Source organism: Hemiscyllium ocellatum, chromosome 29, assembly GCF_020745735.1.
Source record: "Hemiscyllium ocellatum isolate sHemOce1 chromosome 29, sHemOce1.pat.X.cur, whole genome shotgun sequence".
NCBI classification, from domain to species: Eukaryota; Metazoa; Chordata; class Chondrichthyes; order Orectolobiformes; family Hemiscylliidae; genus Hemiscyllium; species Hemiscyllium ocellatum.
The window spans coordinates 43,819,327-43,842,185 of NC_083429.1; the positions used below are offsets into that span (position 1 = coordinate 43,819,327).

The window sequence follows — 22,859 nt, forward strand, 5'->3', positions numbered from 1 at the left end:
CAAATCTTGGTCTAAATTTATTCATACTGCTACAGGTCTTATTTCTCACAAAAGCTAGCAAGTAGATCACAGTGACAGACAGAAAACCAAATCCTTACATTTTCACTCAGTAGCTCATCTTTTGCCATGCTTGCTCGCAGCAATTCCTGTTTTAGCTGAAGAATAGAGCTTTCCTGCTGTGCCATTCGATGCTGCAATGCATCCTGGGGGAAAATATTTCAATGAGCTGGGAAATAGTCATCTGCATCCACAATCATTATAATCGCTCAACAAATTATGGTGTGTACTTTCACACAAATGTTATTAAATTCTTCTGAAATGCAGGAAAAGAATCACTGAAATTGTCCGCAGTTACAGCAGAACAAAGTTGCTGCACTAATTCCACTTTGCTGTAAAATATATGTTAAACTAAGATCTTCTAAAAATGCCAAGATAATAGATTGAGACTCAAGTTATATTTGAGTCCTTGGTTTGACACATAAATTAAGCCACAAGTAACAGGCCCATTTATGTGTGAAGATTCACTCTGTTCTTACCTTTACTCCCTGCAAATTCCTGGTTTCTTGCTTATATTTCAATAGTTCCCTCTGTAATTAAGAAAAAATACATTTGAAAAAAAATGATCTTTTTCCTTCCCCAATGCAAAACATTCATTTTGCACCAATTATGGGTAACGGAATTTCAGAGATTATATTGGTCATGGAGTTAGCATAAAGTTAAACCTACAGAAACAGTTTTTGTTGTTGGAGGATTAATCAGCAGCACTGCGAATTAAACCCAAAAGTAACTTCTCACCTGCAATCTTGTTCAGCTCTAGTTACTACACACCCACGCTGGGTCTCCTTCATTCTGGCTATGGACTTCTGATACTGGAAGGACTAATGTTGTCCAATGTTGTGGGCTGCATGCAGCCCAATGATGGCAAGAATTACAACAGTGATCTGGAGGAAAGCACCATCACCACTGGCCTCTATGTTTTTTGTCTGATTGGAAGTTGTTTCACTGCACTTTAACAATGAAAGTGTTTATGCTTTTGCCAGTGCATCACTTGCATTATTAAAATGCAACAGAGCAGTCTTGAAAGTAAACAAAGCATAATTCAGACCAGCAGGCTGAGAGTTAAGATCCTGCATGCACATAGCCATAGTTACTTAAGATTCAATCAGGAAATCATGAACCAGAAATATTGGACTCTGCCATGCATGTTTTTGGGGGCATTTGCTGGCATACAAAATTTATCAAATGCTTAGACCATGTCCTTTCTATTGACCTGTTCTCTATGGGGGCTGGCTAAGATGCTATCTAGGTTGCCTGTCCCTTCGATTTATTGAGGTCTTTAACTGTCCAATGAATCGACAAATAAAGGCCTCAATCCACTTCCATAAAATACTGGTTAGAGGGAGGTAGACCGGAGTTCAAAGGTATCTTTAAGCTGGTGTTAGAACAGTGGTTTTCTATCAAACAAGGTTGTCCTGTGTACATCAGGTCACTGCACCCCCATATCCAATCCCTTCCAAAATATTGCTCTTCCTTTGGTTCTTCACCATCTACCATTCAAAACCAAGCCCCTCATTTCCTACCCCTTGCCTATGATCTCTAATCCCTCCTCACCCAAAAAGCCACTTACCCTCCTCTTGTCACTGTGAGCTTCTCCTAGGGGACTTTTTTAAAAAAAATACTCTATTCATAAAATTATTTTGATATCTATACAATTGGTCATGCCATTCTTCTGCACACATTGCATTTCTTTATATACAGAGATCGGAATTAATCAATCGTATATACAATTCTGTACATTGACCATCCAGATATATTGCTGAGGCGTCAGTGAGGATTGCTTTTTTTTTAATTTCAAAAATATACTTTATTCATAAAATAATTTGATGGTCTGTACAGTTGGTCATGCCATACATACATAAACATTAAATTTCTTTGCATACAGAGATCAGAATTTATCATTTGCATATACAAGTCTGTACGTTTATCAATCATATATCCATATATTTAGCTGAGGTGTCAGCAGAGCCCAAATGACTGCATGGGCCCCCTGTTCTTCTTAGGCAGGCAGATGTTACATGGTGGTCTTTCCCTACCGCGCCATGGCAGCAGTTGCCCCAAGCTTCAGCGCGTCCCTCAACACATAGTCCTGGAACTTGGAATGTGCCAGTCTGCAACACTCAGTCAGGGTCAACTCCTTCAGCTGGAAGATCAACAGGCTTCAGACTGCCCAGAGAACGTCCTTCACCAAGTTGATGATCCTCCAGGTACAGTTGCTGTTCGTCTCGGTGTGCGTCCCGGGGAACAGACCGTAGAGCACGGAGTCCCACGTCACGGCGCTGCTCGGGAACGAACCTCGACAAACACCACTGCATTCCTCTCCAGACTTCTTCTGCATAGGCACATTCCAGAAGGATGTGTGTGACAGTCTCGTTCCCCCACGCAGCTGCTTAGAGGGTAGCATGCGGTGCGGCTGAGAGTTCGGGCGTGCATAAAGGATCTCACAGGCAAAACCCTTCTCATGCCAAGGCATGTCTTGGTGCTTGTTGGAAAGGTCTGGCGATGAGGCATTCTGCCAAATGGCTTTGACAGTCTGCTCAGGGAATCGCTCGATAGGATCCGCCCTCTCCTTTTCCTGAAGGGTCTCAAGGACACTACGTGCTGACCACTTCCTGATGGACTTGTGGTCAAAGGCGTTTTTCTTCATTAACATCTCCACGAAGGACAGGTGATACGGAACAGTCCAACTACTCGGAGCGTTCTGCAGCAGCGAGGCCAGGCCCATCCATCGCAACACCGGGGACAGGTAGAACCTCAGTACGTAGTGACACTTGGTGTTTGCGTACCGGGGATCCACGCACAGCTTGATGCAGCCACACACAACGGTGGCCATCAGGGTGAGGGTGGCATTGGGTGTATTTTTTCCTCCGTTGCCCAGATCTTTGCACAGTGAGTCCCTTCGGACCCGGTCCATCTTTGAACTCCATATAAATTGGAAGATGGCCCGGGTGACAGCAGCGGCACAGGTTCTGGGAATAGGCCAGACCTGTGCCACGTATAACAGCAATGACAGTGCCTCACACCTCATGACCAGGTTTATTTCCCCGAGATGGAGAGCGACTGTAGCTTCCATCTGCCCAGTTTCTGCCTCACTTTGCTGACCCGCTCCTCCCAAGACTTGGCGCATACCCCAGCCCCTCCGAACCAAATACCCAGCACCTTCAGGTGGTCGGTCCTGATGGTGATGGGAATCGAGGATTGGTCGGTCCAGTTCCCGAAGAGCATGGCCTCGCTCTTGCCTCAGATTACATTGGCCCCCGAGGCCCGTTCGAACTGGTCACATATGTACATGAGTCTGCACACAGACACCAGATCCGAGCAGAAGACGGCGATATTATCCATGTACAGGAAGGCCTTGACCAGCAGGCCCCCGCTGCCAGGAATAGTCTTCCCTCTCAGGCTCGTATCCTTCCTGATGGACTCGGCAAATGGCTCTATGCAGCACACAAATAAGGCAGGAGAGAGAGACTGCACTGACAATGTTGGTGTAGAGCAGTCTGATCCAATTGCAGATTCTCTTCCCCAAAGCCCATTTTGGAGAGAACATCTCTCATATTCCTGTGTGATATCCTGTCAAAGGCTTTCTTCCTGTTCCAGGCTGATCAGGCAGGTGTCCAACCCTCTGTCCTGCACGTAGGCGATCATATCCCTGAGGAGTGCAAGACTCTCAGTGATCTTCCTGCCTGGTACAGCACAGGTTTGGTCAGGGTGAATTCCCCACCCCAGAGCAGACCTTACCCAGTTGGCAATTACCTTTGACAGAATTTTGTAATCCGCATTCAACAATGAGATTGGTCTCCAATTTTTGAATTTCTCCCTCTCCCCCTTCCGCTTGTAGATGAGGGTGATGATGCCTTTCCTCATGGATTCACTCATGGTACTTACCCGAAGCATACTGACATACACCTCCAACAGGTCCTGGCCAATCACGTCCCACAGAGTAGAATAGAGCTCAACTGGTAAGCCGTCGCTTCCGAGAGTTTATTCCACACAGTGAGGATTGTTTACAGTCCCAGCTATGCGCATTACTGAGCTCTCAGGATGGCTCTTCCTGTCCAGCACGAGGATGGAAGTTCAACCTTAAACCTGTTTAGGTCATCTTCACTCCAAAATATCCCTCCCCCAATATACTCCAGTCACAAGAATTTTTTAATTTTTTCTTCAAATATGACATCTCCAGCAATGCCAGCATTCCTAATTACCCTTAAGTAGGTGTCAGTGGGCCATTAGCTACACAGTTTCTTGCTGGCTTACTTCAGTTGAGAAATCAGATCCAGCCACTTTAGTGTACATCCAGAACCTAATGTAGGTCAGACAGGTCAGATTTCTCTGACCTGAAGGTTATTCACAGTAATTATTCTCAAAACCAAAGATTTAGAACATGTTATCGAGTCAGAGATGTACAGCACGGAAACAGACCCTTTGGTCCAACTCGTCCATCCCAACCAGACATCCTAACCTAATCTAGTCCCATTTGGCAGCACTTGGTCCTATGCCTCTAAACCCTTCCTATTCCAAGACCCATCCAGGTGCCTTTTAAATATTGTAATTGTACCAGCATCTACCACTTCCCCTGTCAGCTCATTCCATACACGTACCACCCTCTGTGTGAAAAAGTTGCCCCTTAGGTCCCCCTTAAATTTTTCCCTCTCACCCCAAACCTATGCCCTCTCGTTCTGGAGTCCCCCACCCCAGGGAAAAGATTTTGCCTATTTACCAATTGTATTATCAAAAAAGATAACCCTATTTAAAATAAATAATAATTAATATTTCTAAGAATTATACATTGATTTTAACTCAAAGATCATTTGAATTATTGTTTTTTTACATTTTTCTGCACTTGCTAGAGAATGTTTTGCCTCTGATTCTTTGAAATGGTTTATTTGAGACTGGGTATTCATTCGTAAAATAATAAATTACTCACTCCATGCAACGCTGTTATTTTGACAATGCTGCCAATCTTCCTGTGTGCATAAGAAAGATGCTTCCTAGGAATTATGCTATGCGATATTAGCAATGTGTTATAGCAAATTGTTTAAACACATCAGATAAAACAGCCAATAGAAGAAATTTCATGTAAAAATGTTAAGCATTTGTATGATAATGTCATAGAGTACACTGTAGGCTATAGAAATGCATCAGATACAAGAGTACTCCTCAGACTGATTTAAAAAAATAATACATATGTCGGATGTGTAGTTTGGCTATAAAGAGTCAAATCCCTTTTCATGAATTTGCATAAGCCACGTGACGAATGTTAATTGTATTCAATATGATGGGTTGAAAGGCCTTTTTCTATGCTGTATCACTGTAAAACGTATTCATTATTCAATTGCTGCATTTCTAACATCATTTCTTTCCCTTCATTTAAGACATTTTTGTTGCAGGCAAGAAATGTGATATGCACGTAATGATCCTGTTGACAAACTAAACTTTTTTAGAACACAGAACTCGTGATAACAACTGCAGAGAAGTTAGCATAATTGTGCCACTAAGCAAGCAAATTATTATTCATTATTAGAGATGTTATCAAGTTTCAATATTATTTCTACTATCAATGCTACATGATGCTATTTATATATTTGTAAATGTTAACCCAAATTATTGAATACAACATTTTGTAATTGAATTCCCAAAAAAAGCTCTTAATAGAGCTACTGTCTGATATTCTGACACAAGACTGTGCCTTCTACATCAGTCATCATTGTGCTCTTAAGGATAATGATATTACAGTCTGAAACACAAAATCCAGGCTTGAATTAATATGATTTTCAAATAGATTGTGCCTGATAATTAAGGGAAAAAGTACACTGCATGACCACTTAATGTTCTACATTTACATTAAATTACATTAGGCATCTGAGATTCTGCAAATGCTGAAGCTGTGCAACTGAATGGGAGACAGCAGGGCCCAGAAGATCGTGTAAAATGATGCTAATCACCAAGATCTATTTCCTAGGGGAGCCAGGCACATTGACCACACAGCAACACTCAAAGCACATGGCAGGGAAGGATAAATTCACCCCCAAAATGCCAAGAATAATTCAATCACAGGGCCAACACAAGTTGAATGGGCAGAATTCCTGAGGACCAGCTCCTCCAATCACAGTATTTGCTGCTGATAGCCTCTGAAAATGTGCATAGCAGAAGTGCGAAGTCGCGTTTGGTGGGTTTTGCATCAGGGGCTATATTATATAGGTCCCTATGTTAGCCCACCAATTACAATCTAGCCCTGCGTTCACCCACATAGTACAGAGGTGTACAGGCACTAAAATAGACTGCCTGCCAACATTTGTAAATAAATAATGAAAAGGTCAATATTACATTCAATTGTTCAAAATGTTACACTGTCTACACCATAAAATGGTTTTCTGCAATGGGAAGGAAGAGGGATACAATTATTGAAAGACGCACACCAACCATACCACCCCCTTTCCAATCAGGATATTTCTTGAGAGATTCCCATTTCCATTCTTACCTGCACATTCTTTAAAACTTACTTCTTTCCCCTAAGTGGCTAGAACTAAGGTTTCAACCACTGCCCCAGCCAAAAACCAAAGGACTTATCTCACTCCAGGGTTCCATGGGCCTTACTGTGGGCCTGTCCATATCTAGACAGCTAAGAAGGTTAGGTGTTGCCAGGATCATTGGCAATCCTGTCCAATCAGATTGGCCAGTAGCTTCAGAGAGTGGGTCTTTCTCTCCAGTGAGTGGAAAGTGAGCTCATTTAGCCTATTCATAGATCGCTCCTCTAGCAACCATGTACTTTCCACACAATATCCTTTCCACAATGAATACATACTGCATCCTGTTCTTAACTTCGCTCAAATGTATAAGATGAAACATAAAATTCCAAATGTAGCTTTACTATAAAATAAGTTCAACATTATCTGTGGTTTTTGGATTGACTACACATAAAATCTATATTTACTGCCTTTTTTATGGATTTAACTACTTACACTGTCATGGTTAATGGCCTGATAACTACAAAGTCCCTCTGCAAGTCTGCTCCAATTAAAATCTTACCATTTCTGGTGCCCTTTCTTTCCCTGTTCTCATTTCTGAAAATGTTACACAAAATTAGAAGGAAAATAAAAGAAAATGAGTTGTTCACCTATCAAAAATGTATTTTTGATGGAAGCAAAGGTCTAATCTAGACTAGCTTTGAAGATGTCACTCTGGGATTATCCAACAAGGAAAGGAAAACTAGGCCAACCTTCATAAATGATCATCTTTTTGGGTCAACTTAGGTGAAGTTATCAAAACTAATAAGTTCATCACCTAGATTTATAAATGACCATATGAAATACATATAATATGAACAATGGAATGGAATGGAACAGAATTGTCTGGGTGGGAAAAATGTAGATTGTAATGGTGTAGACGGATATCAATATCTTGGAAGTTTGTCTTCTACAGTTTTGAGGGTCAAGAGCAAGTCAGCTTTTATTTATTAATCTCTGACTGCCCAATATCAGCTTTGCTCAAGCTTTAGCAATAGGCCTCTTATTTTAACACAGTAAGGGTCTTAGAGATTCAGTAGCACAGTGGTAATGTTGTTGGACTAGTTACCCAGAGGCCTAGAGTCATCCTGTAGGACACAGGCTCCCAATCAGCAAAAAATGGGAAACTAAAGTGGTAAAGTGCAAATTTGATCCTCCTGTTGTGCAGCATATTAATATTCATACCCCTCATAGCAGATGAGATTTGAAATTTTAAAAAGTAAACCTAAAAAAAAGTCTGACTTAGTAAAACAGATCATGAAACTATTGTCTATGGCTGTTAAAAGCAATCTAGTTCACTTATATTGTTTGGTGAAAGAAATCTGCCATCTATTCCTGGTCTGGATACTGCAAAGTGAACTGTAGCAACCCACCAAGACTCCTCTAACAGCATCTTCCAAATGCATGACCTCTACCACTTAGGTGGACCAGGGCAGTGAATGCATGGGAGACAATGACAAACAAGTTTCCTCTCAAACCATACATTATCCTGACTCAGAGTCATGTCATCTATCCTTCATTATCCCTCAGTCAAAATCATGGAACTCTGTCCCAAACAGCACTGAAGATCCACCTACACTATATGTCTGCATCTGTTAGTGAGATGTCAGTGGTCAGGAAATCATTGCAAAAACTTCTGCAGGACAGAATTAAATCAACACTTGGAAAGGCAGAGATTGATCAGGGATAGTCAGTGGATTTGTTAGAGGGATTTCCTGGCTAACTAAAGTTTTTTTGAAATGGTAACTAAATATATTGATGAGGGTTGTGCAGTTGATGTGCTTTACATGGACTTCAATAATGTCTTTGAAAAGATCCCACGTGGAAAGTTGGTCCAAACGCTAAGAGCTCTTGTTATCTAAAGCTGTCTTTCAAATCAGAGACAAAGAGTGTTGGTGAAGGGTTGTTTTGTGATTGGAAGCTCCTAACCAGCGACATACCACAGGGACCCTTGCAGTTTTATTTTAGATTTAGATTAGATTCCATACAGTGCGGAAATAAGCCCTTCGGCCCAACCAGTCCACTCCAAAGAGTAACCCACCAAGACCCATTTCCCTCTGACTAATGGACTGAGCACTATGGGTAATTTAGCATGGCCAATTCACCGAACCTGTACATCTTTGGACAGTGGGAGAAAACCGGAGCACCTGAAGGAAACCCACGCAGACACGGGGAGAACGTGCAAACTCCATTCAGACAGTCACCCGAGGCTGGAATCAAACCTGGGACTTTAGTGCTGAGAGACAAGCAGTGTTAACAACTGAGCCACAGTGCCGCCCTTTGTAACTTTGTACGTTAAAGGCTTGGATGTGAATGTAGAAGGTATAATTAGCAAGTTTGTAGATGACATGAAAATTGGTGCTGTTGTTGATAGTATGGAAGATGATCTCAGGCTAATCTGATATTGACCAACTGCTAAATTCCATGGCAACAGCAGATGGAATGTAATCCTAATAAGTATGATCTCATACATTTTGGGAGATCTAAAAAGGGAATCATATATGCAATGAATGGTAGGTTCCAAGGGAATTCTGAGGTACAAGGGGGCCTTGGTGTACAAGTCCACAGATCCCTGAAGATGTCAGCATAAGTTGACGGGATGGTGAGGGCAGCATATGGATGCTTGCCTTCATTAGCCAGTGCACCTGGGAAAATTAACAAACAGTGAAATTCACAACTGATCTTGGAAGAACTGTTGGGCGAAGTTCACAGCACAGAATCAGATAAGTTAATTGTTGTTTTAAGTGTGGCCTACAGAGAATCTGCAGTAGTGAGTAGAGTGGGTACTTTCTTGATTATATGTTTTTTGAGATATGTCTCTTGATTAAATTTAAAATATAAGCCATAACTATAAATTTAACCTGGGGCAGTGTTTGTAGAGGAATAAGACGGTGTTAATTTCTGGGTCTGTAGATTGTGAAGGAGCAAAAATGGCCTTTAATAGAGTGATACGTACTTCTCGTCAGATGTGGGAGTTTAAAGAGAGTTTTTGGGTTACTGCGGATTATATCTGCAATAAATGCTATTGGTTGCGAATCTTATCAGATTGAATGGATAGGTTGGAGAGACGTTAGAAGCGATGAGGAATTTGCAACAGCAACAGTATGTGATGGATAGCAGTTATAGGAAGGGGGAAAATCTCAGACACAGTCACATAGATGAGTTAACTCCAGGAAAGGTAAGAGAAGTAGGCAGCTAATGCGGGAGTTTTTTGTGGAAATATCCATCTCAAACAGGTATGCTGTTTTGGAAAATGTAGTGGTGATGGGTTCTCAGGGGAACGTAGCACATACAGCCAAGTTTCTGGTATTGAGACTGGCTCTAATGCAATGAGGGATACGTCGGGTTCCCAGAGATCAATTGTGTTAGGGGATTCTTTAGACCAAGGTACAGACAGATGTTTCTGTGGCCAGTAGTGAAAAAGCAGAATGGTGCGTTGCTTCCCTGGTGCCAGGATCAAGGATGTCTCAGAGAGGGTGCAAAATGTTTTCAAGGGGGAAGAGGAGCCAGCAGGAGGTCATTGTCCACACTGGAACCAACAACATTGGAAGGGAAAAGATTGAGACTCTGAAGGGAGATTACAGAGAGTTAGGCAGAAATTTAAAAAGGAGGTCCTCAAAAGTAGTAATATCTGGATTACTCCCAGTCCTACGAGCTAGTGAGGGCAGGAATAGGAGGATAGAGCAGATTAATGCATAGCTGAGGAGCTGGTGTATGGGAGAAGGATTCACATTTTTGGATCATTGGAATCTCTTTTGGGGTAGAAGTTACCTGTACAAGAAGGATGGATTGCGCCTAAATTGGAAGGGAACTAATATACTGGCAGGGCAATTTGTTAGAGCTGCTCAGGAGGATATATACTAGTAAGGTGGAGGGGTGGGACCCAGGGAGATGGTGAATAAAGAAATCAATCTGAGGCTGGTACTGCTGAAGACAGAAGTGAGTCAGACAAACAGTCAGGTCAGGCAGGAACATGGTAGGACCAATAAATTAAGCTGCATTTATTTCAATGCAAGGGGCCTAACAGGGAAGGCAGACAAACCCAGGGCATGGTTAGCAACATGGGACTGGAATATCATAGCAATTACAGAAACATGACTCAGGGATGGGCCGGACCGGCAGCTTAATGTTCCAGGATACAAATGCTACAGGAAAGACAGAAAGGGAGGCAAGAGAGGAGGGGGAGTGGCATCTTTGATCAGGGATAGCATTACAGCTGTGCTGAGGGAGGACATTCCCAGAAATACATCCAAGGAAGTTACTTGGGTGGAACTGAGAAATAAGAAAGGGATGATCACCTTATTGGGATTGTATTATAAACCCCCTAATGGTCAGATGGAAATTGAGAAACAAACTTGTAAGGCGATCTCAGCTATCTGTAAGAATAATAGGGTAGTTATGGAGGGGATTTTAACTTTCCAAACATAGACTGGGAATGCCATAGTGTTAAGGGTTTAGATGAAGAGGAATTTGTTAATTGTGAACATGACAATTTTCTGATTCAGTATGTTGAAGTGCCTACCAGAGAAGGTGCAACACTTGACCTACTCTTGGGAGATAAGGCAGGGCAGGTGACTGAGGTGTCAGTGGGGGAGCACTTAGGGGCCAGCGACCATAATTCCATTAGATTTAAAATAATGATGGAAAAGGATAGACCAGATCTAAAAGTTGAAGTTCTAAATTGGAGAAAGGTCAATTTTGACGGTATTAGGCAAAAACTTTCAAAAGCTGATTGGGGGGCAGATGTTCACAGGTAAAAAGACGGCTGGAAAATGGGACACCTTCAGAAATGAGATAACGAAAATCCAGAGAAAGTATATTCCTGTCAGGGTGAAAGGAAAAACTGGTACGTATAGGGAATGCTGGATGACTAAAGAAATTGAGGGTTTGGTTAAGAAAAAGAAGGAAGCATATGCAAGGTATAGACAGGATAGGTCGAGTGAATCCTCATTCTGGGTCAGTGGTGCTGGAAGAGCACAGCAGTTCAGGCAGCATCCATCGAGCAGCGAAATCGACGTTTCGAACAAAAGCCCTTCATCTGGAATAAAGGCAGTTAGCTGGAAGCATGGAGAGATAAGCTAGAGGGGGGTGGGGTGGGGAGAGAGTAGTATAGAGTACATTGGGTGAGTGGGGGAGGAGAGGAAGGTGATAGGTCAGGGAGGAGAGGGTGGAGTGGAAAAGAAGATAGGCAGGTTGGACCAGTCCGGACAAGTCATGGTGACAGTGCTGAGCTGGAAGTTTGAAACTAGGATGAGGTGGGGGAAGGGGAAATGAGGAAGCTGTTGAAGTACACATTTCAACCCCAGGGCATCAGTGTTCCAAGGCAGAAGATGAGGCGTTCTTCCTCCAGGCGTCTGGTGGTGAGGGAGCGGCGGTGAAGGAGGCCCAGGACCTCCATGTCCTTGGCAGAGTGGGAGGGGGAGTTGAAATGTTGGGCCACGGTGCGGTGTGGTTGATTGGTGCGGGTATCTCGGAGATGTTCCCTAAAGCGCTCTGCTAGGAGGCGCCCAGTCTCCCCAGTGTAGAGGAGACCGCATCGGGAGCAACGGATACAATAAATGATATTAGTGGATGTGCAGGTAAAACTTTGATGGATGTGGAAGACTCCTTTAGGGCCTTGGATGGAGATGAAGGAGGTGGTATGGGCACAGGTTTTACAGTTCCTGCGGTGGCAGGGGAAAGTGCCAGGATGGGAGGGTGGGTCGTAGGGGGGCCATACGACCTGACCAGATAGTCACAGAGGGAACGGTCTTTGCGGAAGGCGGAAAGGGGTGGGGAGGGAAATATACCCCTGGTGGTGGGGTCTTTTTGGAGGTGGCGAAAATGTCGGCGGATGATTTGGTTTATGCGAAGGTTGGTAGGGTGGAAGGTGAGCACCAGGGGCGTTCTGTCCTTGTGCTGGTGCTTGAAATTGTAAATACGGCAAAGGTCAACAGAGGAATCGTGGATGTAGGTGGGCAGTGTCTGGATGTGGAGAGAGGATGGAGTCAAGGTAGGAGAAATGATCCAGAGATGCAGCAGGAGCAGTGACAGTCCTAGCAACAATGGCTTTATGTTCAGATGTGGGGTCATGGTCCAGGTGAAGTAGGAACAAGTGTCCAAGAGTTCACGTTGAGCTTCCGCAAGGTAAAGATTAGTGCACCAAACTAGAATGTCACCACTTTTGTCAGCACGTTTGATAACAAAGTTAGGGTTGGGCCTGAGAATGCAGTTCTGGGCATCACACTATTGGAGAGATGCGATTGCACTGGAGAGGGTGCAGAGGAGATTCACCAGTATGTTGCCTGGGATGGTCAGACTCAGTTATGAGAAGACACTGGATAGACTGGGTTTGTTTTCCTTCTAAAAGAGGTGGCTCTCGGGAAGAGGGGGAGAAATCTGCTTGAAATGTAAAAAACTTATGAGAGGCCTACACACAGTAGATCATGAGAGTCTTTTCCTCATGGTTGGTGTGTCTAAAACCAGTGGGCACAGGTTTAAATATTAGGAGTAAGTTGTTCACAGGAAAAATGTTTTCCACCCAAAGGGTGGTATAAAGTTGGAATGTGCTGTCTGGGAGGGTGGTGGAGACAGGTACTCTTGCTGCATTTAAGAAGCATCTAGAGGAGCAATTAAAATGCTTGGGCATTAGTTGGCTACGGACCAAGAGTAGGTAAAACGAAATTAATGAAATTTGGTGTTTGTTGGTCATCATAGATATGGTAGGTCAAAGGGTCTATTTCTATGCCGAATGACTCTGACTCTAGGCCAAGAAGGTAACTCACCACCATCTTCTCAAGACCAAATAGGAATGGCAATATATGCTGGCCTAACCACTCATCCCCAAACTGCATGAACTTTAAGGAAACATCTATCCTCCATTTTATACAAAAAAAGCTAAGATTGGAAATCTAGCAAATAGCAGAGCAAGAGTTTGGTTCTTCTGTGCTGCAGCATGTTAATATTTCACTGGGCTGTATCATCATTAGACCAATGCACTTCTATTAAATAATCTGATGTTTGATGCAGTTTCTCTCTCACTCGTAAGATTTAGATACATCAGTTTATAGTAAAGGTTTATCAAGAGGATGCATTCTGCTTGCAAAACAAGAGTTTTCTAATCTGAAAAATGTGTTGCTGGAAAACCGCAGCAGGTCAGGCAGCATTCAAGGAGCAGGAGAATTGATGTTTTGGGCATAAGCCCTTCTTCAGGAATTCCTGAAGAACGGCTTATGCCCGAAACGTCAATTCTCCTACTCCTTGGATGCTGCCTGACCTGCTGCCCTTTTTTCAGCAACACATTTTTCAGCTCTGATCTCCAGCATCTGCAGTCCTCACTTTCTCCTAAGTGTTTTCTAATGTCTCGGAGTCTTGCATTGGTTGTATCATTGTTGTTCAATAATGATTAGCTACAAATCGTATGTAGATAATTGGGAATCCAGATGTGCATAGTTGTATTTCTGGTCAGTATATATCAAATACATAATCGTCACTTCCAATTCACTGAGGTTTGGATGTCAGAAAGATTGCTGTTGAGTTTATTTCAAAGAATTTTTGTATCATGCATTATTGTTTGTATTTTTCTTCTATGCAAGAAACCTTCATGTTCTTGCTTTAAAATGCTTCGGCAGACTCTTTTGGATTTCTTCATTGCCTGAATTCCATGTTAATGAAAATAAAAGTAAACTTATGGTCTATCAAGCCAGGTCTCGCTCTGTGATTGGACTTGTCCAACATTTCCACCACCTGGGATTGTAACAACTGCAAGTCAGTGAGCAGTTTCTATTGAAATAGAAGAGGAATTCTCGAGGGGAAACCTGGAAGACATCAACTAGTGGATGTGTTTTACATTTGTTCCACAGATTTTCTGCCTCGCAGCTTGATTGACAAGCTGGCTTTCCAAAAGAAGAGAAAGCCTGCAGCTTGAAGCTGCAGATGACCCCAAGAGAGTAACCAGGGAGGGAAGGATTATGCTTGGGTTTTTGGGGAATCAGACTCTTTGTTGGAAGTGGAAGAAGAGATTGTGGGATGATGAGCAAAGGTTGAAGAGAGCTTGGAGGGGGTACTGAGTTTATTCAGTGATTTCAAAGCTGGAAGCAGAAAGCTTTTGGATGGGTGAAAAACTGTTACTTTTAGTCCAAAACAGCACAGCAAATACACTTACTGCCATTTCTTTTCGCCTCCATTAAACTTGTCAGGTTTCTCAAAATCTGTGGAACCTGGCCAAAATGGGTTAAAAATATAAGTGGAGGCATGCAACCTCCTGAAAACCATTCATTTGTGATCTGCCATTTGAAAGAAAATCAGCCACAGGTCCTACTCTACACCCTGCCACCATCCTATTCACCCCTCTGTTAAAACTGAACTTAGGCGAGTAGAGTAGTGTGTGAAATTGTGCTTCTCAACTGATGGCAAAGCCATCTATATTTGAAGGTTAAAATCACTGCCCACATTTCAGAAGTCAGTTACTGCAGCTTGTTCTCTAAAGAAGCACTTCAAATTTTTCAACTACAGCCAGACATTCATAAAGTAACTTGAAACAAATCAAATCGCAACTTAAAAATCTTTCTACTTTCTTGACTTACGTAAAGAAAAACGTACAGAAACATCAAACATAAACACTTTGAACTAGTATGAACAGTAATCATTCTTTGTACCTTCATCTCTTTGCATTCATCCATACTTAGATCTAGACGACTCTTGATGATAACCTAAGCAATACAAGAATTTACCATCAACGGTTTCTTCAAACTCGTAATAAAGCAAAGGTGGACAGATCAAACAGTATAACCAGGTGCAAAACAGCACATACCAATTGTTCTTCTGCACTTGCTCCTTGCTCACACAGTGGAAATGATCCCTCCTGTTCGTCTTCAGGAAGTGAACCATTCAACAGTAGGCCCTGGCAACAAAACCAGCAATATAAAACGTGGGGTATCACATAACAAAATGTTCGAGACATTCAGGTTTCTCCAGCAATTACTACACAATTAGAATCTGTTCATGTTAGGAAGCACTCACAAGGGTAACAATATTAAATGATTTTTTTTTGTAACATAATATATGAGTTAAATGAACAATTTTCATGCCACAGGGGATTATTATGGAGATCACTCAAAAATCAAATAGAACTCACTTAAGTTTGCAAAACAGCCTTTCTGCAAATAAAATTTGATTGATGTATTGATATTTTGATTCCAATAAAACTAAGCACTTTTGCATGCCAGATATTTTTGAATGTTATTTATCTAAGCATTGCTTACTTTTCCAGCAAAATGTTATACTTAAAATTAAAACTCAGAAAATTCAATGGCCAGCTCGTTGCTACAGCAAGAAAACACTGCAGTTGTGTGTCGGGACAAAAGGAAATCCCAATGCAACTGACTCTGCATGAATTGCACAGGGAATTGAAAATTTTGACGTAATTACCAGGTATCTGGAACCCTCATTTTAACATCAAAATTTCTAATTCACAAACTTAATTATTAGAAGTTTAATTAGTAAAAGTTAGATGATTAAAAATCTACAGCTGGTTAACTAGTAAACTTAACCCTCACTCCCACTGAACACCCCAACTACTCCTCCTGAGCTTCTGCAATTGCACACCCCCACACTGCCGGACTGGAAACCCTTTCCCCATCTCAGCAGTACCAGACATGATAAATTCTCCCTACACCAACATAATCTTGCCAGAATTGACTCACTGCCACCCAGAAACAACACCACCATGCCCAACAACCTAGCCATTCAAACTATGCTAAACACTTTCATTACACCCCAACTCCCTCACCCACCTGGTCACAATACCTACCACCCATATTTCCCTTCCTCCTAGCACCCTTCACCATCACCCACCCACCCTATTCTAATACTTACCTTAGTCCTTTTTACTCACTCATGGGATGTGGGTGTTGCTTGCTTCACTAGCAACCCTAATTGCTCAGAGGGGAGTTAAGAGTCAGCCACATTGCTGTTGACATGTGGCCACATGTACGCAAGAGCATGCAAGGTTGGCGGATTTCCTTCCTTAAACGCAATTATTGAACCAGTTTGGTTTTTATGACAATCAACAGCTGTGCCACCACCTCCTTTACATTTTTCCTTGGGTCAAACGGCAAGTTTGTGAAACCAACAGGCAAGGAGAAGTGGCAGCAAGCACTGAGAGTAACATTGTGTGTGTATGGGAATATAGAAGACCCTAAAATCAGTTTGCTGCCACATGCTTAAATGTGACTCTTCATTTCAGGTACAGTTCTGATTAAAAGTCATCAACTTAAAACATCAATCCCTCTTCTCTCTTCAGAGATGTCAAAAGTGGTAAGCATTTCCAGCCAGTTTTATTTCAGACTACCAGAACTTGCCATATTTTGATTTTAAATAATTATGGCATTTTTTAAAAAAATGTTGGGAATTAGGTAGAGCTAGTCAGGTCACATTTATTATTTCTTCTTAATTGACTTACAAAGGTGGCAGTGATGGTCGTGTGACAACTCAGCAGTTTGCTGCTTTGAAGTGTACTAAGCATCAACCACACAGTTATGGGCTAGAGGCACAAGTTGGTCAGACCAAAATAGATGAAAGCGGTGTGATCATATTATACTTGTATCCTTCTACAACTAAGATTATACTTTTACTGTATTGTTAATTACTGTTTTTAGCCCTCAAAAAACATAACATTTCAAATCAGTTATAATTAGATTTTTTTTGAAAAACAGTCGCTAAATAAAATTTCATACTTGTAAGATAGAAATCATCTTTCTGGCTTCTTCCATTTCCTTCCCCAATTGGTCCTGTTGATCCAGTAATTGATCTTCCCAAAGGTAGTGCTTGTCGTTCACTTGGGATTTTCCAGAATTCATGGACATCCATGCAGATTGAATGCTGTCTTCTGCTGGATGGACAGGTTTTAATAGAATGTATTTGTATCACAATCTCAGTGATCAAATTGATGACCCCTCATTTGCAAATGTCAGTGCATTTAAAAACATTTTAAAAGGCAGTGACTTTCTGAGAATACTTTTCGCTAAATTTATGTTCCCGTTCTTTACAAATTAAGATGCAGATAATGAGTAATTTCAATTTGACCCACTACAGAGCCTACCATAAAACGAAAAGCTTTACTAGATGAAGTAAAGAATTTGTCAGAGCCCTAATACATTGCGGGTTTGCACGAGGTAGTGAACTGAAATGGATCAGGTAACCATCAATAAGTGTAGCTGATTATAGATGTGTACAGGCAGTCAATGTTTACCTTAATCCATGTGTCTTGTGCTTGTAATACTGCAACAATGGCCAGCTTTCTTCAAAGAAAAGCATTTTTAAAACATTCACCAAAAAAGTGTAATGAATGCTGCCTTGCTGAAAGTTGAAATTTCAATATCATTCGCATAAGTTTTTAGTTTTCATTTTTATTGAAAATCAACACCAATAAACCAGTTTAACTAGTCATTTATCTCATGTTCTTTTTGCCAGACCTTGCTCTGTACATACTGGCTGTTATATTTTTATCATACCAATGATCAGAATGGTGGTGGTGGTGGTGAAGGGTCGTTTTTCAAAAAGGAGGCCTGTGACCAATGGAGTGCCACAAGGATCGATGCTGGGTGCTCTACTTTTTGTCACAGAGTTTCTGTGGCCAGCTGAGAAAAAGCAGAATGGTGTGTTGTTTCTCTGGTGCTAGGATCAAGGATGTCTCAGAGAGGGTGCAGAATGTTCTCACGGGGGAGAGGAGCCAGCAGGAGGTCACTGTCCACATTGGAAGGGAAAAGATTGAGACTCTGAAGGGAGATTACAGAGAGTTAGGCAGAAATTTAAAAAGGAGGTCCTCAATGGTAGTAATATCCAGATTACTCCCAGTGCTACGAGCTAGTGAGGGTAGGAATAGTAGGATAGAGCAGATGAATGCATGGCTGAGGAGCTGGTGTATGGGAGAAGGATTCACATTTTTGGATCATTGGAATCTCTTTTGGGGTAGAAGTTACCTGTACAAGAAGGATGGATTGCACCTAAATTGGAAGGGAACTAATATACTGGCAGGGAAATTTGCTAGAACGGCTTGGGAGGATTTAAATTAGTAATGGGGGGGGGGGGGGGGGGGGACCCAGGGAGATAGTGACGAAAGAGATCAATCTGAGATGGGTACAGCTGAGAACAGAAGTGAGTCAAACAGTCAGGGCAGGCAGGGACAAGGTAGGGCCAATAATTAAACAGCATTTATTTCAATGCAATGGGCCTAACAGGGAAGGCAGATGAACTCAGGGCATGGTTAGCAACATGGGACTGGGATATTATAGCAATAACAGAAACATGGCTCAGGGATGGGCCGGACCGGCAGCTTAATGTTCCAGGATAAAAATGCTACAGGAAAGATAGAAAGGGAGGCAAGAGAGGAGGGGGAGTGGCATCTTTGATAAGGGATAGCATTACAGCAGTACTGAGGGAGGATATTCCTGGAAATACATCCAGGGAAGTTATTTGGATTGAACTGAGAAATAAGGGATGATCACCTTATTGGGATTGTATTATAGACCCCCCCAATAGTCAGATGGAAATTGAGAAACAAACTTGTAAGGAGATCTCAGCTATCTGTAAGAATAATAAGGTAATCATGGTAGGGGATCTTAATTTTCCAAACATTGACTGGGACTGCCATAGTGCAAAAGGTTTAAATGGAGAGGAATTTCTTAAGTGTACAGGACAATTTTCTGATTCAGTATGTGGATGTATCTACTAGAGAAGGTGCAAAACCTGACCTACTCTTGGGAAATAAGGCAGGGCAGGTGACTGAGGTGTCAAGAGGGGGAGCACTTTGGGACCAGCGACCATAATTCTATTAGATTTAAAATAGTGATGGAAAAGGATAGACCAGATCTAAAAGTTGAAGTTCTAAATTGGAGAAAGGCCAATTTTGACAGTATTAGGCAAGAACTTTCGAAAGCTAATTGGAGGCAGATGTTGGCAGGTAAAGGGACGGTTGGAAAATGGGAAGCCTTCAGAAATGAGATAACAAGAATCCAGAGAAAGTATATTCCTGTCAGGGTGAAAGGGAAGACTGGTAGGTATAGAGAATGCTGGATGACTAAAGAAATTGAGGTTTCGGTTAAGAAAAAGAAGGAAGCATATGTCAGGTATATACTGGATAGATTGAGTAAATCCTTAGAAGAGTATAAAGAAAGTAGGAGTATACGTAAGAGGGAAATCAGGAGGGCAAAACGGGACATGAGATAGCTTTGGCAAATAGAATTAAGGAGAATCCAAAGGGTTTTTACAAATATGTTAAGGACAAAAGGGCAACTGAGGGAGAGAATACAGCCCCTCAAAGATCAGCAGTTTATGTGGAGCCTCAGAAAATGGGGGAGATACTAAATGAATATTTTGCATCAGTATTTACTGTCGAAAAGGATAAGGAAGATATAGACTGTAGGAAATAAATGGTGACATGTTGCAAAATGTCCAGTTCACAGAGGAGGAAGTGCTGGATGCCTTGAAACGGTTAAAGGTGGATAAATCCCCAGGACCTGATCAGGTGTACCCGAGAACTCTATGGGAAGACAGAGAAGGAGTTGTTGGGCTTCTTGCTGAGATATTTGTATCATCGATAGTCACAGGTGAGGTGCCGGAAGACTGGAGGTTGGCAAACATGGTGCCACTGTTTAAGAAGGGCGGTAAAGACAAGACAGGGAACTATCGACCGGTGAGCCTGACCTTGGTGGTGGGCAAGTTGTTGGAGGAAATCCTGAGGGACAGGATGTACATGTATTTGGGAAGGCAAAGATTGATTCGGGATAGTCAACATGGCTTTGTGCGTGGGAAATCATGTCTCACAATCTTGATTGAGTTTTTTGAAGAAGTAACAAAGAAGATTGATGAGGGCAGAGCAGTAGATGTGATCTATATGGACTTCAGTAAGGCGTTCGACAAGGTTCCCCATGGGAGACTGATGAGCAAGGTTAGATCTCATGGAATACAGGGAGAACTAGCCATTTGGATACAGAACTGGCTCAAAGGTAGAAGACAGAGGGTGGTGGTGGAGGGTTGTTTTCCAGACTGGAGGCCTGTGACTAGTGGAGTGCCGCAAAGATCAGTGCTGTGCCCTCTACTTTTTGTCATTTACATAAATGATTTGGATGCGAGCATAAGAGAGACAGTTAGTAAGTTTGCAGATGACACCAAAATTGGAGGTGTAGTGGACAGCAAAGAGGGTTACCTCAGATTACAACAGGATCTGGACGAGATGGGCCAATTGGCTGAGAAGTGGCAGATGGAGTTAATTCAGATAAATGCAAGGTGCTGTATTTTGGGAAAGCAAATCTTAGCAGGACTTATACACTTAATGGTAAGGTCCTAGGGAGTGTTGCTAAACAAAGAGACCTTGGAGTGCAGGTTCAAATCTTCTTGAAAGTGGAGTCGCAGATGAATAGGATAGTGAAGAAGGCGTTTGGTGTGCCTTCCTTTATTGGTCAGAGTATTGAGTACAGGCGTTGGGAGGTCATGTTGCGGCTGTACAGATCATTGGTTAGGCCACTGTTAGAATATTGCGTGCAATTCTGGTCTCCTTCCTATTGGAAAGATGTTGTGAAATTTGAAAGGATTCAGAAAAGATTTACAAGGATGTTGTCAGAATTGGAGGATTTGAGCTATATAGGGAGAGGCTGAACAGGTTGGGGCTGTTTTCCTTGGAGTTTTGGAGGCTGAGGGATGACCTTATAGAGGTTTACAAAGTAATGAGAGGCATGGATAGGATAAATAGACAAAGTCTTTTTCTGGGGTTAGGGACTCTAGAACTAGAGGGCATAGATTTAGGGTTAGAGGGGAAAGATATAAAAGAGACCTCAGGGGCAACTTTTTCACGCAGTGGGTGGTACATGTATGGAATGAGCTGCCAGACGAAATGGTGGAGGCAGGTACAATCGCAACATTTAAAAGGCATTTGGATGAATATATGAATAGAAGGATTTGGAGGGATATGGGCTGGGTGTCAGCAGGTGGAACTAGATTGGGTTGGAATGTCTGGTCGGCTTAGATGAGTTGGACCGAAGGCTCTGTTTCCAAGCTATACGTCTCTATGAGTCTAAATACTTCAGAACCTTCTGAGGTTGTGAAAGGCATTATACAAAAAAAAAGTTCATTTTTTTTCTTCATCCACCTTCAGGTGACTTGTTCTTCAATCCCATTATGCATTTACCAAATGCTTTCTACATTTCTTATTTTGTTGTCACCCTTAAGTTCAAATAATGGTCATTTAAGGGCTTAAATCTTCTGCCTTATTACAAGTTATCCTGGATCATCCCTTCTTAATTAAATTGTCCACTTCAAAATACTAAATTATCATTGAATTTAATTGTCTATATGTAGCCCCATGTAAAATCATTCATGTGAGATATGTTAATCTGTTTATATGAAATATTCCGGCTTCTTCTGAATCAGAGATAGAGTACATGCCACTGGGCCAGATGTCTGGGCTCAAGTCCTAGTTGTCCTGGAAATATGTCACAGTAAGTCTAAACAGTTGATTCATTGCACATCTTTTAACTCCATAAAATTGCATGTATAAAGAATTCCATACATTGTGCACTTACAATCCATATAAGGATAAATTAGCTAAGTGGTATTAGCCAAAGAATTGACCAGATTGGATTTCAAATTCAGAGGACATGGAGGTCACTTGACTGTTCGAGCTTGCCCCATCATTCAATAAGATCATGGCTGGTGTGATTACTCCATATTCCTGTCTACACCCTATAATTTTTCATCTACTTACTTAACATGAATCAGTCTGCCTTAAAATTATTCATAAACTCTGCTTTTTGAGAAAGAGAGATTTCAAAAGACTCATGACCCTTTGAAAGAAACAATTTTTTTCATGTTTTAATGGACAACTATTTTTAAAAGTGATCTCTTCGTTCTAGATTTTTTTCACACGTTAAAATATTCTTTCAACATCGACTTTGTCAACAGAAAGTTTAATGTTTCAATTAAGTTGCATTTTACTCTTCTCCAGTGGATACAAGCTGAAAATGTGTTGCTGGAAAAGCGTAGTAGGTCAGGCAACATCCAAGGAATAGGAAATTCGACGTTTCGGGCATAAGCCCTTCATCAGGGATGAGGAAAATGTGTCCAGCAGGCTAAGATAAAAGGTAGGGAGGAGGGACTTGGGGGAGGGGCGATGGAGATGTGATAGGTGGAAGGAGGTCAAGGTGAGGGTGATAGGCCGGAGTGGGGTGGGGGCGGAGAGGTCAGGAAGAAGATTGCAGGTTAGGAAGGTGGTGCTGAGTTCGAGAGATTTGACTGAGACAAGGTGAGGGGAGGGGAAATGAGGAA

The 22,859-nt window shown here is 42.0% G+C and overlaps 1 protein-coding gene across 4 annotated transcripts in view; it reads right to left on the reverse strand.

Moving 5' to 3' along the window:
* LOC132829564 (dixin-like) overlaps positions 1-22,859 on the reverse strand; it is a 142,667-nt gene that overhangs the window by 18,956 nt on the left and 100,852 nt on the right. For 3 of the 4 annotated variants that reach the window (XM_060846810.1, XM_060846811.1, XM_060846808.1), the window contains 5 exons: positions 17,276-17,430; positions 15,352-15,441; positions 15,197-15,250; positions 537-587; positions 99-203 (listed from right to left, as the gene is read on the reverse strand). In XM_060846810.1, coding sequence (XP_060702793.1) covers positions 99-203; positions 537-587; positions 15,197-15,250; positions 15,352-15,441; positions 17,276-17,430 — 455 coding nt within the window. The remainder of the gene's footprint in view (positions 1-98; positions 204-536; positions 588-15,196; positions 15,251-15,351; positions 15,442-17,275; positions 17,431-22,859) is intronic. The other variant, XM_060846809.1, reaches the window with a different exon arrangement.